Source organism: Cebidichthys violaceus, unplaced genomic scaffold, assembly GCF_023349555.1.
Source record: "Cebidichthys violaceus isolate CVI_PGR_0920_01 unplaced genomic scaffold, fCebVio1.0.p SCAF_17, whole genome shotgun sequence".
NCBI classification, from domain to species: Eukaryota; Metazoa; Chordata; class Actinopteri; order Perciformes; family Stichaeidae; genus Cebidichthys; species Cebidichthys violaceus.
Window position 1 is genome coordinate 8,304,482 of NW_027176340.1, and position 15,470 is coordinate 8,319,951.

Consider the following 15,470-nt stretch of genomic DNA (forward strand, 5'->3'; position numbering starts at 1 on the left):
TACTTTAAGTGCTGTTTAATTCAGTCAGGCAAATTTTAAGGGAGTGAAGTCACATTTCTGGTTCTAAAATGTGTTACGATGAAATGGGTTTTCACAACAGTTTGCAAAGCTAACATGTGTGGGTCTACAAAATCAACAACTGTGTCATTGTCTGTAATTTCTCCCCCTTTTTCTACAGTTTATTAAGTGTAATTCTGGTGGCAAGTCCTTCGTTAAGATCCAAACCTCTTGTTACGAAAGAAACGATTTGAATGCGCTTGACACATTTATATAATAATAGCTAGTGTAACATACATAAGACAGAGAGAAAGCACTTTTGTATTACAGTTGGCATCTTCACTCTTGATGGGTTGCCTTTAAAGTCCTCTAATGCTTCGTCATGGCAGTTTCAGCCCTGAGGAAAGACTGCAGGATTAGATGTGTTGCTGCTGCCCCCTAGTGGGGACACCAGTGTGCATAATGAGGCGCAGTGAACATGGCTTTCAAAGCATTGAGTAATGACAAGGGAAGGATGAAAAGACGCAAAAGAAAAGATAAATGGGGAAAGAATGGAGCAAGACAGTCGTGTTTGCGTTTGGATTTATCTCTCTGGAGACGAACACAGTTGCCAAAACAAACACGGATTTATTGCAACCCTGTGAGCGTCGATAAATCTACAATGACAACGTAATTAAGATATTTTGGCACCAAGTGCATGAACCTAATCATCTGACTTTGTTCCGAGGGTCACTGCACTGTTCTACTGCGATTTCCTCCACAGCAGTTTCACAACTTGCCACCTTGTGCCAAATGCAAGTTGTTAGCGCATGTGAATATTCAGTAGTAGCCATCAGAAGGCTAAGGGACTGCAGCTGAGGGAGCTCTGTGACCCTTCTTGTTAGTTCAGGCTCGATGTCGGAGGCTATCTACTGATCACTAATACATATTCAAGAAGCAGAGGCTATCAGGCGCAGACTCAAACATCCCGGATCAAGGCCAAGCCACAAGTCTTTTTTTGCTCTCTTATCGTCAGCATTTTTCTCCTTCGATGGACAATCTTCACAGCTGCAGTTAAGTACATATTGACCAAGTCTGCTACCTTTCTCACCCTCTCACTTGATATTAGAGCCCCCCCTCCCCGCCCACGATGAAAACACGCCGACGGGTCGTTGTGGTTTAAAAGCTCAACCCAACGGATCGGTTTGGGTAATGTGTTTTACAGGTTTAATGTAGCTGCTCCTCAGAGGTGTCCCGTGGTATCATTAGCTGTTGTGTGTTTTTTTTATTGTAAAGAGTGCCGTCATCTCCCTAAACGCGTCTAATGTTTCATCTTCGACCACCATCATGTTTCTGAAAATGATCTCAGTCTAATGGAGGTGGATCGATACAGAGGGATCGGTCTCTTACATTTCCTTTTCATATAACAACCAACACCACCTCTGGGAATCTGCATTTAACTCCATATTCAATAATGAAAGGATCCAGTTCAGATGCCCCCCCCCCCCACACTACTTGTACATATTTGCTTGAATTTAATCTGCTTTCCACAGACCTGCTCGCAGCCATGTGGATATCTGTCGGTAAAATGAACCGATAGATTGAAAATAACAATGAGCAAATGGAAGTCTTAATTAAATTCCTTGACTTCTCTCCTTGGCGGTTGCTCTGTAATAGCTTCTTTTTTTTTGATTAGGCATCGCACATGAACTTATTGCTTCCTCTCCCTGAATCTTCTAAAACAACACCTCTTATTTGTTGCTATGCTTTAACATCCATCGTCAGAGCACATCTTCCAATGAAACCATTGCATGCGCGGTTGTGTTGTACATTTCCAGTGTGTGACTCTTCTCCAATTGCTCATCTGTAGTCATTTCAATAACACCTAAGTATTATTTGCATTTGATTACACAACTGTGCTGAGATCATTTTTTGTGGGGGGGTGGGGGGGGTCAGGCACAGGAACAATAAAATCAGCAGAAATAACAGCCCATTTTGTGCTTTCGCTACCGTACATAGTCTCTTACACGTTCTCTCTCCCACTGCATCAAGCCTCCTTTTCTTTTCTTTTTTCTTTTTCCTGTAAATGGTGAAACTCTGCCCCGGCACGGTGACCTGTGGCTGGGCCCTGTGGGAGTATTCTGTGTCCTATACTCCTCACGGCCTCACCTTCTTTCCCCTCCTCCTCCTTCTCCTCCTCCTCCTTTTCTTCTTCTTCTACTTCTTCTTCTTCTCCCTTTCAAAACTGCTCTACGGGATGGATCTGCACCGGGACACAAGGACAAACCCAGACAAGGCATCTCAGTTGAACTCAAAGTAGACGTGAATGGCAGCGACTGGAGTTGTCTGGCTCTTTTCAGCTTGTGCTTCAGATGATGTTTTGACTTTTGGTGCAGTGTGTGGTTGATTGAGTCAGTATTTTGACCTTGACTTTAAAGGACCGACCAAGTTTGTGACAGAAGTAACACTCTGTAGGCGTTTGTTGTTGTCTAATTGCTTGATGCCAGGGTTATTTCACCTGATGGTTTTGTGTCAGTAGACAGATTTGCCAGATTTCACTGCTTCGCGGATCTTGGACTGATTATCTTATTCCTAAGGCGTTAATACCTTATTGATCCTGCCACCATGCCGGTCCGGATCATGTGCACCATCTCCTTCTCTGCCGACGACGAGCCCGGCAGAGGGTACGGCCACGACGGTTTCGACGACCACTACAAGCGGGTGAAGAAGAGTTACGGTGATGGGGACTCGCAGGACTACCTGGACGGCCAGGTGGACGATTACAATGACGAGGAGGACAGCCTCGAGGAGGTGGACAACCTCGCCGCTTTCTTCGACGGTTGCTCGCTCCACGGCGCCAACCACGTGTTTGTGGAGGGCAAGAAGTTCGGCATCCGCCAGGGTTTGTGGGCGGTGGTCTTCACCTTGGCCCTGTCCGCTTTCTTGCTCCAGGTGGTCGACAGGATCATATACTACTACCAATATGATTACATCACCATGCTGGACGAAAATGTGGCCAACAACATGACCTTTCCGGCTGTCACCATGTGTAACTACAACTATGTTCGGAAGTCTCAGATGAGCTACAGCGACCTGATTTTCATGGGCCCTCTGCTGGGCTTCGAGGAAGGCATGGCACCGGGGTTCCCGCTCGCCCCGGAGCCGGACCGCCAGCCGGGCTCTCGCTTCAGCCTGGACGAGTTCTACAACCGCACCCGACACCGCATGGAGGACATGCTGCTGGAGTGTAACTTCAGAGGCATAGACTGTGGCCCCGAGAACTTCAGAGAGGTAGGTCACACCGGGACCCCGCTGCAAAATACTTTCAAATGTTTGATCCGTCTGGGAACCAGCAGACTATAAATTGGAAATCATCAGTGCGAGTTGAGCTGGAGGTCTTTTACATGCGTCTCGTAGACTTGATGGTTTTGATTGATTGGTGATATTCCATATGGGGATCCAAAATTGGAACGTCGCCTCAAGGAATATATAGCTGAGGCTGCTGGATCAAGAAGAATCTTCTTTTTGGGTTGATTGGGGTTAAATAAGGACGTCCAATAAAATCCAATACTAAAAACTAAACTGTAATGCAAGGATAGTCGTCCTCACTGACTTAATCCCTGATATAGGAGAAACTGTTTATTTACAGCTGTGCGGTAATTCAGTGACTCACAATCCCAAGTCTCTGCTGTAAATATCAATGTTTTTGTAAGTCAGCGTGTCTGCTTCAATGAAACTCTATTGTAAATAAATAAAAGAGCAGACATAATAAAAGCAGGTCCCATTACTTAAAGTGGCAAACTTGGTATACAGCTGCTATTGAGTTAAACTGCTTTAACTCAATTTAAGAAACTTCAGGACAGCCTCTCGTTGGACACACTTTCCCTGATTTTTTGGGGTGTATTTGGTTTTGTAGCGGCTGCCCTGTGTTCCCTTGAGTGTGCATATCGGTCAGCACACAAGCGGAATACTGAATTACACTGAATTACCAAGAAGTGTTGACCAGATCCAGTTATTGGTCTATTGATTTCCCTTGACCTTTGCACAGGTATGCACCGACTGCTAATGGATCCATTAAAGTTACATGAGCTGCAATTACATCAGTGTGTAAAAGCCTGTACATGACACGCTATTCCCATTTAGACTAACTAGATGACAAGATGCCTTTGTTGAGCTACACTTCAATTATTTCTATCATGCTGTTTTAGTTGTTGTAAAATTGTTATAGCATTAGTGAAAGTTGTAGTTACAAGTGATTCTAGCACCTAAAGGAGAAGTCGCATATTGATTAGTTGATTGACAGAGCAAGTAAATCTCAACGTTTTTGATAATTGTCAATCATTTTTGTGATATTTATACCAAAATGCCAAAAAAATCACTCGTTGTGGGTTAAATGTCATTATTTCTTGGGGGTTTTTTTGTCTAAATTGATAGTAAATCTAATATTTTTTTTATTTTTGGTAGGACAAAGAAAGGAATTTGAATATCTAACTTGGGCTCTAAGAAATTGTGATGCGAATTTTTCACTGTTTTCTGAGTTTATAAAATATATGATTAATCGATTAATCTTGATGAAAATAATAAGTACTTTCAGCCAAAGCAATTTTTTTAAGAGACATGTTTTATGAGTTAAAATAAGTGTTATGAAACACAAAACTATACATGTACTTACTCTAAGATGTTGTCATGAACTCATTTACAGTCTAACATCTGTCACGAGGAAGGCAGAGCAAAGCAGAGTGACAAGGCATTAAACAAAAAGGTCTGTCTCAACAGGGGATTCTTTTAATTTCTTTTATTCAAAACTTGACAGTGTCAACACAGAAAGCAGCGCTGACATTTTGGGGCTGGGAGCTTCTGAAGTAGAAAGCTGTACATGGCTGCATCCCGTCAACCAAAACGCAGGACTGTGAGTTTGGGGAAAGTGAAATGAAAGTCATGAATTTGGAATATATGGAGGTGTGAACTCTTCAAGTGCAAGGGAAAATAATTAAAATGAGTATTTTTTTTTATCTCAGTTCAGTGTGTGCAAGCAGGATGAAATTAATGATCCTGCAGTGAAATAGACTCATTGCTGCAGTGAAGAATATGAAGATTGAAAATAGAGTCTCCATAATAGTAGTAGCACTGGTATTTTTGGCTTCAAAGAAATTGAACACAATCTCTGACAGTTTACCGTCACTGTGAGGCCATGCACTGTATATGTTGGCACTTGGTACAAAAAGGCATCAGGATTTCATTGCATTCCTAAAAGAGAGCAAAATGTTGCTTTGACAGCAGACTAGAGCTCTTACTCTACATATTTTTATTCTGATCTTACCCAAGCAAAAATTGAAAAATGTCCTGGTCGGGCAATCAGTATCACAGATGGAAATGAAATGGGGTGTATGGCCAATGTCCTTGAGGTGAAATAGGGCCAGCCGTCATCCTCTGTTGATATGATTGTTAAAAGACAAGGCGCTGTGACTGCAGTGCAGTCTGCCGTTTTATTACCATGAGAGGGAGTCAGTGACCAGGCTTTATTCAATGACAGACGTGACTGCCATGGTGCTGCTCAAAAGCTCCTTCCTGCTGTCATTACATCTTACTTTGAATCAGATGGAGATGGAGTGCTCTTTAGATCACATTATTATTTTTGCACACCTTAAGGAAGCCGAGGCAGATTCTTGCATAACGGTGTCCTTTTAAACCCGATTATCTTCAAGCAGTCCGTCGTGAATAAATACAACAGGAGAGTGTTGATGGAATGTGTTGTGCAACATTGTTGTTCCCCGTTTCTTACGTGTCATTCATACATGGCTGGTGCCATGGGAGTCTTTGTATATCATTGCTGAAATGGTGTGTGCGTGCCTGCTGGTTTAGGTGTCGCTGTTATTGCATTAAGGTTAAAGACCTGACCAACACGAGTGACAAGTAATTATTTCTTTGTCAGGTCTAATGGGACTAATTAAAGAACTTGTCTAACTTGAAGTTGAACCTTCCTGCATTGCAGCCTCCCACTAATATAATCATTGATTTTTCCTCCAGCTCATGCACGCCCATGCAGGGAATATAAAAATTATGCTTTCTCACTGTTTTGTTGCCCAGCTTCAGAGCAAATTTGAAATGTGTTCTGTGTTGTTCTGTTCAAGAACAGATTTTATAACGAGTCATTTAAGGAAAACGTCCCCTTTGAGGCAATTCCCCGCTGCTTAGAAACAGCTATTTGTGACGTCTTTCTGCGCGCATTGTGTTGTTTGGTGATATGAAGAGTATTTTTTGTTTTATCTTTGCAGATAACAAGATTTATTTTGATAATGCAATAATCTGCTGGGATATTTTTCAGCGACGTTAACGTGGTGTATATCATGTGTGGTGTTACATTTCAGAATCAAAGATGACGGGACTCTTTGAAGGCTGCAGTAGGCTGATGTAATGCAACCACACAGTATGTTTTATTTTGTAGTTGTCGATACATCTCAGTGTTCAGGAGAGTGTTAACCAGCTTAGCATATTAGCTAAGCCCCTTTTTGATTAAAAGCAATACGAGTCAGCGCATTTCCTGGGAGTTGTCAAAGGGCATTCTGGGAAGTCACAAACTGAAGTAGACGCATAAGGTAAGCTGGAGGAAAACTGTACAGCAAAAAAAAAAGCAGTTGACAGTTAAAGAGAAAACAAATGAGGCAAGATTAGGCAAAAAGAGGGAGTAGCACAATCACTAACAAGTTAGATGTGCTTCTGGCATGTAGGACAGTCTTACATCATAGACAGTGTATAAGAGATGGACGTAGTCACCGTAACATTGGTTCATGCACTACAGTTGTGAAGCCTCGAGTTCGCCAATCTTGTTTTTTTGGAACCAGAAATGACGATAGAGTTGACCTAAGTACAACCAAACACTGAATAAGACATTTTTCTATGCGACTAAAATGTTACAATTAACACTGTGAAAGACAACTTCCAGACCGGACAACGGTAGTAGTGGTAGTGAGTCAATCACAAGGTAGCCCCGCCCTAAAGCACACCCTGCTTTATGGTCTATTTGACTTTAAATGGACCATCATTTACTAAATGAACATCATGCTGTACTGAAGACGACTTGAGACCATAAACTCATGTTTACAATGTTTACTGAGGTAATAAATCAAGAGAGAAATCGGGTCATTTTCTAAGAAACTTCTTTACAATTAGACTTCTTTTTGCAACCAGAGGAGTCGCCCCCTGATGGCTGTTAGAGAGAACACAAGTTGAAGGGACTTCTATTCCACAGAGCAGACAGACTCACTTAACAGCATGCATTATTTATTTCTGTCATACTTTTCTTCTGAACAGCAAATCAATAAAGTGTATTTATTTCTCGTAATGTGGCAATTGGCAGCAGCACTGGTCCCAAAGCGGTCAACACTGGACTCCTGCTAGTGCCTTATTATATCTGCTAAAGAGCCACTAAAGGCCCCTCGGACTCCATTGATGGAGTATTGAGGAGGGGCAGTGAGAGGGAAGTGAGCTGATTGATTGCTTTCTGTCTCTCTCAGTCTCTGGGGCTTTCTGTCCATTCCATCTCTCTCTGTCTCGATCGTCTCTGTCTGCCTGCTGTTTGGTCATGAGAAAGTCTGTCTGTCTGTGTGTGTGTTTGCTCGCACACTGCGATGAGCTCTGGCTCCGGGCCGGGGTCAATAGTGAAGTGAAGGCCCTGCAGACCGACGGTTCATGTTGCAGAGAATTCTGTCCCAGAGCAGAATCTGAGCCCCCCACTCGGAGCAGTGATCCAAATCCCGGCTTCCTGCTCCACAGACAGCCCCGTTGGCTACAGCTTGCCTTTCCGCTAACCTCAGCATTGTCAACAGTATCAGCCAGTGGCTCCGGTTACGCCCTTCTCCTTTCTCCTCAAGAGCATCAGTCTATGTGGGCTCGGGCTCTAACAGAAAGACAGATAGGCAAGACCAGCCTGCGAGGGGAATATTTTCAGAGAAAAAAGAAAATCAAATGCCAGCGCTGGCCTCGCCATCTGGCTCCGAGCTGTAAATCCTCGTTCTGGTTCAGCACTTCTTTTAAGCAGCCATTGGGAAGAGATTGTATCAGGGAGAGTGTAATGTAATTATCTTCGAGCATATGCCGTGATGAATTAGATGTTAGTAAATTATTATATAAATTATCCCTCGGGAAAAAAAGAAAAGATCATAATGTGTGTTCCACCAACAAAGAGCAAAGACTGACTGGATGTGGCACCGCCGGTGTCTGAGTGTGTGAAGCAACGCAACAGTTACTCTGCACCTTGTGCAATTAGCCTAATTAAACTGTCACTCCTTTAAATTGAAATTGATTTTTGTGCCTTCGTTTGTAATACGTAGTCATTTTGTGATTTATGTTATTTTCCTTGATCTGTGTTTGATTTGTGCCGTTCCATTAGCTGGTTGGAGGTTCGGATCCATCAGGCGACGCTAGCACAACAACACGGATGCATCCTGACCCGGTGTGAGCGAACCCAACGAGTTTGAGTGAGCCCGTCATGACCACCTCGGTTGTTAGGTGGTCATGACGGGCTCTTGAGTGGTGACTGCACAGGGCCATTAAATATTTAACACGGAAATTCAGATACCTGTCTGTGACTTTCTCTCATCTTCTTTGCCCATTATTCAGATTTTATTCATATCAGAAGTTCAGAGGTGCTCTCTTTCATATAGCTATTCCATCACAGTTACAGTTCATCATAACATCATAAGCGCAGAGCTTAAATATATATATATATATATATATATATATATATATATATATATATATTGCGTTCTCTTAAATTACATACCATTATATCTAATCATAAGAGAAATGCTTCTCTCTCTTAATCTCCATTTAAAACCACCCGATGATCTAATTAGTGAAATTGGTACCCCTGATACTCATCTTCTTTCTGCTTTGTTTTCAAGGCTTTCCAGCGATTCATTTTGCTTGCCAGAATGTGTAATTCCACTTTTTGCTGGCATGAACTCATATCAAACAGTGATCACAAGGGGGCAGTGTTTTACAATTATTTAAAGACCGAAAGCGGCTTTCATGTAGTTCTTGGCGCAGAGATGCTGCATGCTGTTATTCTTTTTCTTTCTGTTTACAAAAAAAATCGCTCAGAAATATAGTTAATCCCACCTCTAAAGGAAACCCTTTGATTCCCACTACAGTACAACATCAGACCCTCTGATGGCCCCTCCTCAGTCAAAGCTTCACGGAGAAGCAGAGCTGCTGCTGCCAGTGGTCGCATATTTATTTCATTTTTGTTGAAAGAACTGTTTTCCTGGGGGATTAAACTCTATTTGTGTGTTGTGGGGATTACAAAAAAAAAAAGAATATAACTAATCAAACACGAAGCTGAGCTTTGTTCACTGTGGACGGCCTTGGCAGCAACGCATCCCTCGCTCATTCTCTCTCTCTCTCTCTCTCTCTCTCTCTCTCTCTTTCTCTCTCTCTCGCTCCATCTCTCGCTCCCTCCCTCCACCTCTTCTGTACACGGACGACTTCAGTCCGGGAGGAGAGACACAGAGATACTCTGTCAGCTCGCTCTGTCTCTCTCCATCCAAGTGATGGACCAGTGTTTTCAAATGCAGCCATTTTAATTAAATCTCTCATCAATCTTGTGTGGAGGTTGGTGACAAGAGGTGCGGCAGCACTCACTCCCTGTTAAGATGAGCCCAATCCGATATAAAGCCAGGGTCATTTGCATCATACGGATACACCCTTACCTCTCCTCAATATCGGCCAACCCTTCACAACACAAACGGTAATCAATTATTAAAGTGGCATAAATTAAAGGATGAAACTTTCACTTTACTCTGCGACGAAGATAAATGACCCCTAATGATGTGAAAATGAGGGATACTGCGGTCTTGTTGGAGTAATTACGTATGAATAAGACATATGGCGAGTGTCCTATACGGGGCCAATGGCCACTTACTAGCAGCTAATTAGGCTGATGAGATGATCCTAATGGCTTCCTACAGGATGCTTCCCCTCTACTTAATATCAGAGCTGAAATGAAACGTTTGGCTCCAAACGACAGAATGGATTTTCAGAAGGAGCTGTGAGTAGGAAGATGTTGTCCAGTTTAGGAGCACAGGGACTCTGGCTTAGTGCGCTCTTGCAGGCACGAATGTGCAAACGGCCATTTTTTTAGCCAGCCTCTGGGGGTACCGGAGGCTGGCTAAAGGCTGGTACGTGTTTGCGGCTGAACTTGTGTTCGCTGCCTCTCCTCTCCGCAGTTTCACAGATGACTGCATCCGTCCTGGTCAGCAGGACTCCCTTGGCAAGCGAGTGTGCACTCTGCAGGACGCTTACCTCTCCCTAGATATGTGTGCGTTTGGGTTTGTGTGTGTGTGTGTGTGTCTTTATATGTGTGTTTGCAAGAGAATGAGACCCAAGAAGATAGAGTATCAGTCATTTTTTCTAATAGAGTGTGCGTTAACATCTCCATGAATTCTTATTACACGCCTTTCAGTAGTTGACTCTTGCTCGGTAACGGTGCAACATCCCTTTAATGGAAATTTGTTGAGTGATTACGTGGATCCATGCCAAAGTTAAAGCTGCACAAATCGATTTCTAAGCCACCAGTTCTTTAGAGAAGAACTCCAAAACACACTTACAGACAAACAACGGCGACTTAGTTTCACCTTGAAAATGAGTGATAACATTTCAACCCTAGTGGGGTCATATCAGTAAATCAAAACAATGATGTACGTGAAGCTGCATAGTTGGATAATAATTTGCTTTGGGTTCAGCACTATGAGCAACATCTTTCATATTACATGTAGTCATTTGATTTTTATGATGATATAGTTCATTATACGATTCAGATTTTCTTTCTTAATTCCACGTTTTCAGATCTCCTGTAAGAAATGGGGGACAAAATACACAGTCCGAGTCAGAAGACTTGAATTTGTCCCCCGTCTTTTACAGTGTAGTCTCAGTAGAAACAGATCTCTCTCACAGCCAGTTTGGACCATAAAATATAACAAGTGGACCTAGTTCACCCTCTGGTTTGTGAACTGTTGTTTTTTAAGCCTCGAGTTCGGCATTTTGGCCGTTGCCTTCTTGATTTTTTTCGTTGCCATCAGTGATCGAAATTGACCATATTTGGACTGGATGTAGATATACAGCTCTGGTAGCAACCTGTCAATCACAAGGTAGCACCGCCCTAAAGCAAACGCTGCCTTATTGTCTATCTTACCCTAAATGGGATCATAATTTGCTAACAACTTCAAGCGAGAAGCAGGGTTATTTTCTCATCGACTTCCATACAATCAAACTTCTTTTTGCGACCGGAGTCTGGCCCTGCTGATGGCCAGGAGAGAAAATGCAAGTTCAAGTTCTCTTCAGCATTTGGCTTCACTTTTCAGAACTGGTCACCTGGTGTGGACAGGAGGAATGATTACAGTAACTCTTTCAATGTATGGACATCATGTAAGTATTCTATCAAAATAGATCAATACAAATCTGAACCTATATATGCTTTAAATGCAGTTTCAAAATTGCGGTTGAAGAGTGGGCGGCTCCCTATAACATCACAGGTTTCATCACTTTAACCAGCGGTGCAAACACTGTCGTCTTCAAAGCATTAAGTTCTTTAAGACTCTGAACACATATCTGCTCTGTCACGTTGAGATGCTCGTGGTAAGAGCGGTGTCAAACTGCCTTAGATATAAATGGTCTCCTCAAACAAACCTGCCCTGTGCTAATGTTAGTGGAAGGTCTATTGATTGAGTGGCTGTTGTTTCATCTCAGAGTCAATCTCAACGGGTCCAGCGCTGGTGCCTTTAGGCAACACTACAGGAGGGGCTGATTATATTATTGAAGCGCCACAACCTAATAAGCAGAGCTGATGCAAATCTTAACACCAATAACGTTTGCCTAAGTAGCATACGCTGGAAGATTTACAGACATCACCGGGGAGATGTGCTCTCTCCATTCAGACCCCCGCCTCTCTGCTCACAGGTTTATATCAGGACAACCGTGTTCAGGCAGCTAACAACTGGGAGTTATTAGGGAGACAAAAAGCACATAAATCATGGCGGCAATTAGCGACTGTTTCGGCTACGCGCACCTTACACACCCAAAGTGCAAAGCACACGCGTACACAACATATACATAAAAAATGGACGCCATCATACTGCTTTCAGTGAATGCATCTCCAGAGGGCCCATTATGCTGCGCGCCGAAATGAAAGATCCATTTGCGTGCAACCCACCGTGCGGTTGGCTTCGGACTGTCTGTTTCATCCTTTATGGCGGCCTGACTCTCCTGTGTGTCTGTCTGTGTGCGGACACCAGTGTCTGCGTGCATGTCAGTGGTCAGCCAGTCGAACTACCATCGACCGCCTTCGTTAGTCCCGCTTTCACAGCATCTCTGACATCCCCTTGACATGAGGAGCAACACACAATACGCACTTGCACACACTCACCTCTTGCCAGTAGTTTAACAAGCTGCCCGCGTATTTGGCGCAAAACAAAACAAAAAATCTGGACGAACTGAATTTGGAAATACGTAAATAGCAGGCAAGAAATCAAAGTATTTTGTTTCAGTGTTTTTTATTTTGGTTAACAGCAGCTGATAGGCCTGTGATCGTAGGCTGTTCTTAATAGGATTAATAGGAAGTTCTTGAAATGACTTATGTTGAATTAAAAATCTAAAGCAAACTCAATATGGTATTTTGAAAGGGTAAGACTTTTATGGTACAACTTGTCTCCCCGGGAGTGGAGGCGTTTATTTAAAATAAACCGGACTGAAAGGATACAGTATATACTGTATATATTGTATATATATATATATATATATATATATATATATATATATCTGCAGAAAGAGAGGGGGGAAACTTTGTTCATGATGTCGCTCTTTGGGTTTTTGGTTTGAAAGCATGCATACTTTGTTTCAGGGGTGTTTGTGTATGTTTGTCCGTCTTTACTCATGGCTCACATGAATGTGTAAATGGCAAAGCCGTTACCCCTGATATTTGAAAAGCCGCTCCCAGAGTTCTTCACTCTTTTGGATTTGAAGAGCAGATATAAATGATATGAACTTTCAGTCGGCTGTGGATTTCCACTTGATCTCATTACTGTCCTTGATTTAAAGTTATTAATAGGATAATTTAACATTTTTGGAATTATATCAATTTGCTTGTTTGTCATAAGTGAGATGAGAAGATAATTATGAATTAGAGCCCGGCTGATAATCCGTCGGTCTGATATATCAGCTTGTCTTAGAATATGGCAGATAAATTGGTAGATGTCGGCTGTTGGATAATAAGAAAGGAGGACAGAGGAACGCCAAAGATGTGAGCGAGGTCATTTAAGAACAGTGTCACAGTCTCATTGTTTCTCCACCATACAGAACAGACAGGCCTAGTCTTCTCGGTATGTATGTCTTTAACTCACATATGATATTGATATCAATCTACTCATCTCGCTAATCATATTTACCAATAAATGTTCTCTTGATAGCTTTTTATTTTTCTGTTTATTTGAGTGATAAAGCTTAATTGGACCCCTCCTAAATAGCCTTGGCCGCTGCCACGTTTCTACATTTCTTAAATCACCACTGCTGTGTGTTCATATGGCAACCGCACAATCTCGAGCGCCAGCACAGCAAGCTCACCTCCACAACTAATATAACAAATGGATGGATTTACTTTTTACAAGAAGGATTCATTTGTAAATGTCAGGCAGAAAGGGACCATTTATTTCACAAAGGGCCATTCATTCATCTCTCCCTGAGCGGCAAATGGGAGGCATCAGGCCTGTGGGGTACTGGGAGACTGTTTGCTATAGCTGGCGGGCGTACTCTGAAAGTCATTCATCAGAACCGTTTCCCCTTTCCCAAACTCTCCTCAGCCCAGCTGTCATGATGCTGCCAGGATGAATTAGCTGCGTCACCTTGTGCAGGCAGGGATACTCGCACTGGCCCTTGGGCTGCAAGTATAAATCTGCGCCGTTCAGTCACAACACTTATACAGTAAGGCACCTGAAGCTATTTTCAGATGAATGCGTTGATGCGTCATACGCGGTGGTGCTGCCACTTCACCGCATTAAAAAAGGAAGGAGGCTTTTGGGACCTCCCTGTCCAGAGCGCCGTGATGTTTAGTTCACAGAGCTTGGCGTCCGATGGATTGTTACCACATGCCAGCTACTCACGGTGTTTAAGCATCTGATCTGAAGCTGGTTTGCGCTCATTTACAGTAATATGACTGTAGTTTATTTTTTAAGGGGTTTCAATGCAGCAATATGTTTCCCAAGGCAGTGCTTTACAGGCTAGTTTTAAAACAGCTCAAAGGCTTCACACTGTGCCTACAGCTCACTATAGCTTCTCTAATGTACAATCGCTGTAAAATGGGTCAGCATGGCCTTTTAAAGGCTCTTTTAAAAACACTAATTTCAGTATTTTTTAGACTAAGCTCACCCACGTCTTATACGTTCAGGCTGATGTTCTACGTATCGGTATCAGACGCCAAGTGCAACAGGCCAAGCTTTACACGTTGGGAGTGAGAACAGGTAGTTTTACATCACACATTAGTGACAAAAAACAAAAAAATCACAATTAGACTGATAAAAACTAAAGTCTTAAGTCAATTAAAATATAATAATAACCATAGCAATCATAGCAACAAACGGAAAAGTGTTGATTTCTGGTTAATTTTGTAGCCAAAATGTTGCACTTCCATAAAGTTGAGAGACCCACATTAGACAAATTACAAACAAAAACCGTCAAAATCGAGGAAGTAGCAGCTGAGACATTCTGACTTTTAATCCGTATTATGGGTCAAACTTCAAAAACGCTGGTTACTGCATTTCCCATATTGCAACAAGGCTGCGCAGTACTCCTTGTGACGAGTAAAGAGTGTCCCTTTACAGCTTCACAGGTTTTGTTGAACCTGAAACAGAGACATGTATTTGCCAATAGAAGAATGTTAAGCATGTTCTACGTATTCACACACTTCGCCTATGTCGTGTTCAGAGCAGTCAAATTGAAAACCGGGGACTTATATTAACAGCACTGACACTATGTGTCTGTTAATACTTTTTATGCTGAGAGTGCCGTCACACAATATTCAGCTTTGTCTCAGTGTCACTGCCTGAAGCTCTCTGTGTTCAAACTGTTGCAGTGAGCTCCTGAGCTATACTTCCACTGAGTCTCATCTCGTACATCTTGCAGTGTTTAATTCAACCTTATAGCCCAACAGATTGCAGGGCTGTCAGAAAAGTGGCCTCTGTGACACTTGTCCCTTACAGCAGATCATGTACACAATCATCCTCCATTGTTTCTGTAAATCACCACCTGCTCCTCCGTCAGCCCCCGCAGCAACAACACCCTCACCGCTGCTGCTGCTGCTACTGCTGCTGCTGCTCCCCATGCCTCTGCCCCGCTTCTCTTCCTTTGCTCTGTCCTCTCACCACCTCCCTCCCTCCCTCCCTCTCTCTGTGCCTGCTCCCTTGTGGATGCTTTTGGCGCCAAACATTCCCAGCGGGAGACGGCGAAGA

General features: G+C 42.8%; 1 protein-coding gene across 2 annotated transcripts in view; it reads left to right on the forward strand.

Annotated features, from left to right (window-relative positions):
• asic1b (acid-sensing (proton-gated) ion channel 1b) overlaps window positions 1-15,470 on the forward strand; it is a 144,679-nt gene that overhangs the window by 94,295 nt on the left and 34,914 nt on the right. The window contains exon 1 of one of the 2 annotated variants that reach the window (XM_068712454.1): window positions 2,602-3,267. The exons of the other annotated variant lie outside the window; for it this stretch is intronic. Within the exon in view, the coding sequence (XP_068568555.1) occupies window positions 2,602-3,267 (666 nt within the window). Of the gene's footprint in view, window positions 1-2,601; window positions 3,268-15,470 lie in introns of those variants that run through there. 2 annotated transcript variants of the gene reach the window in all.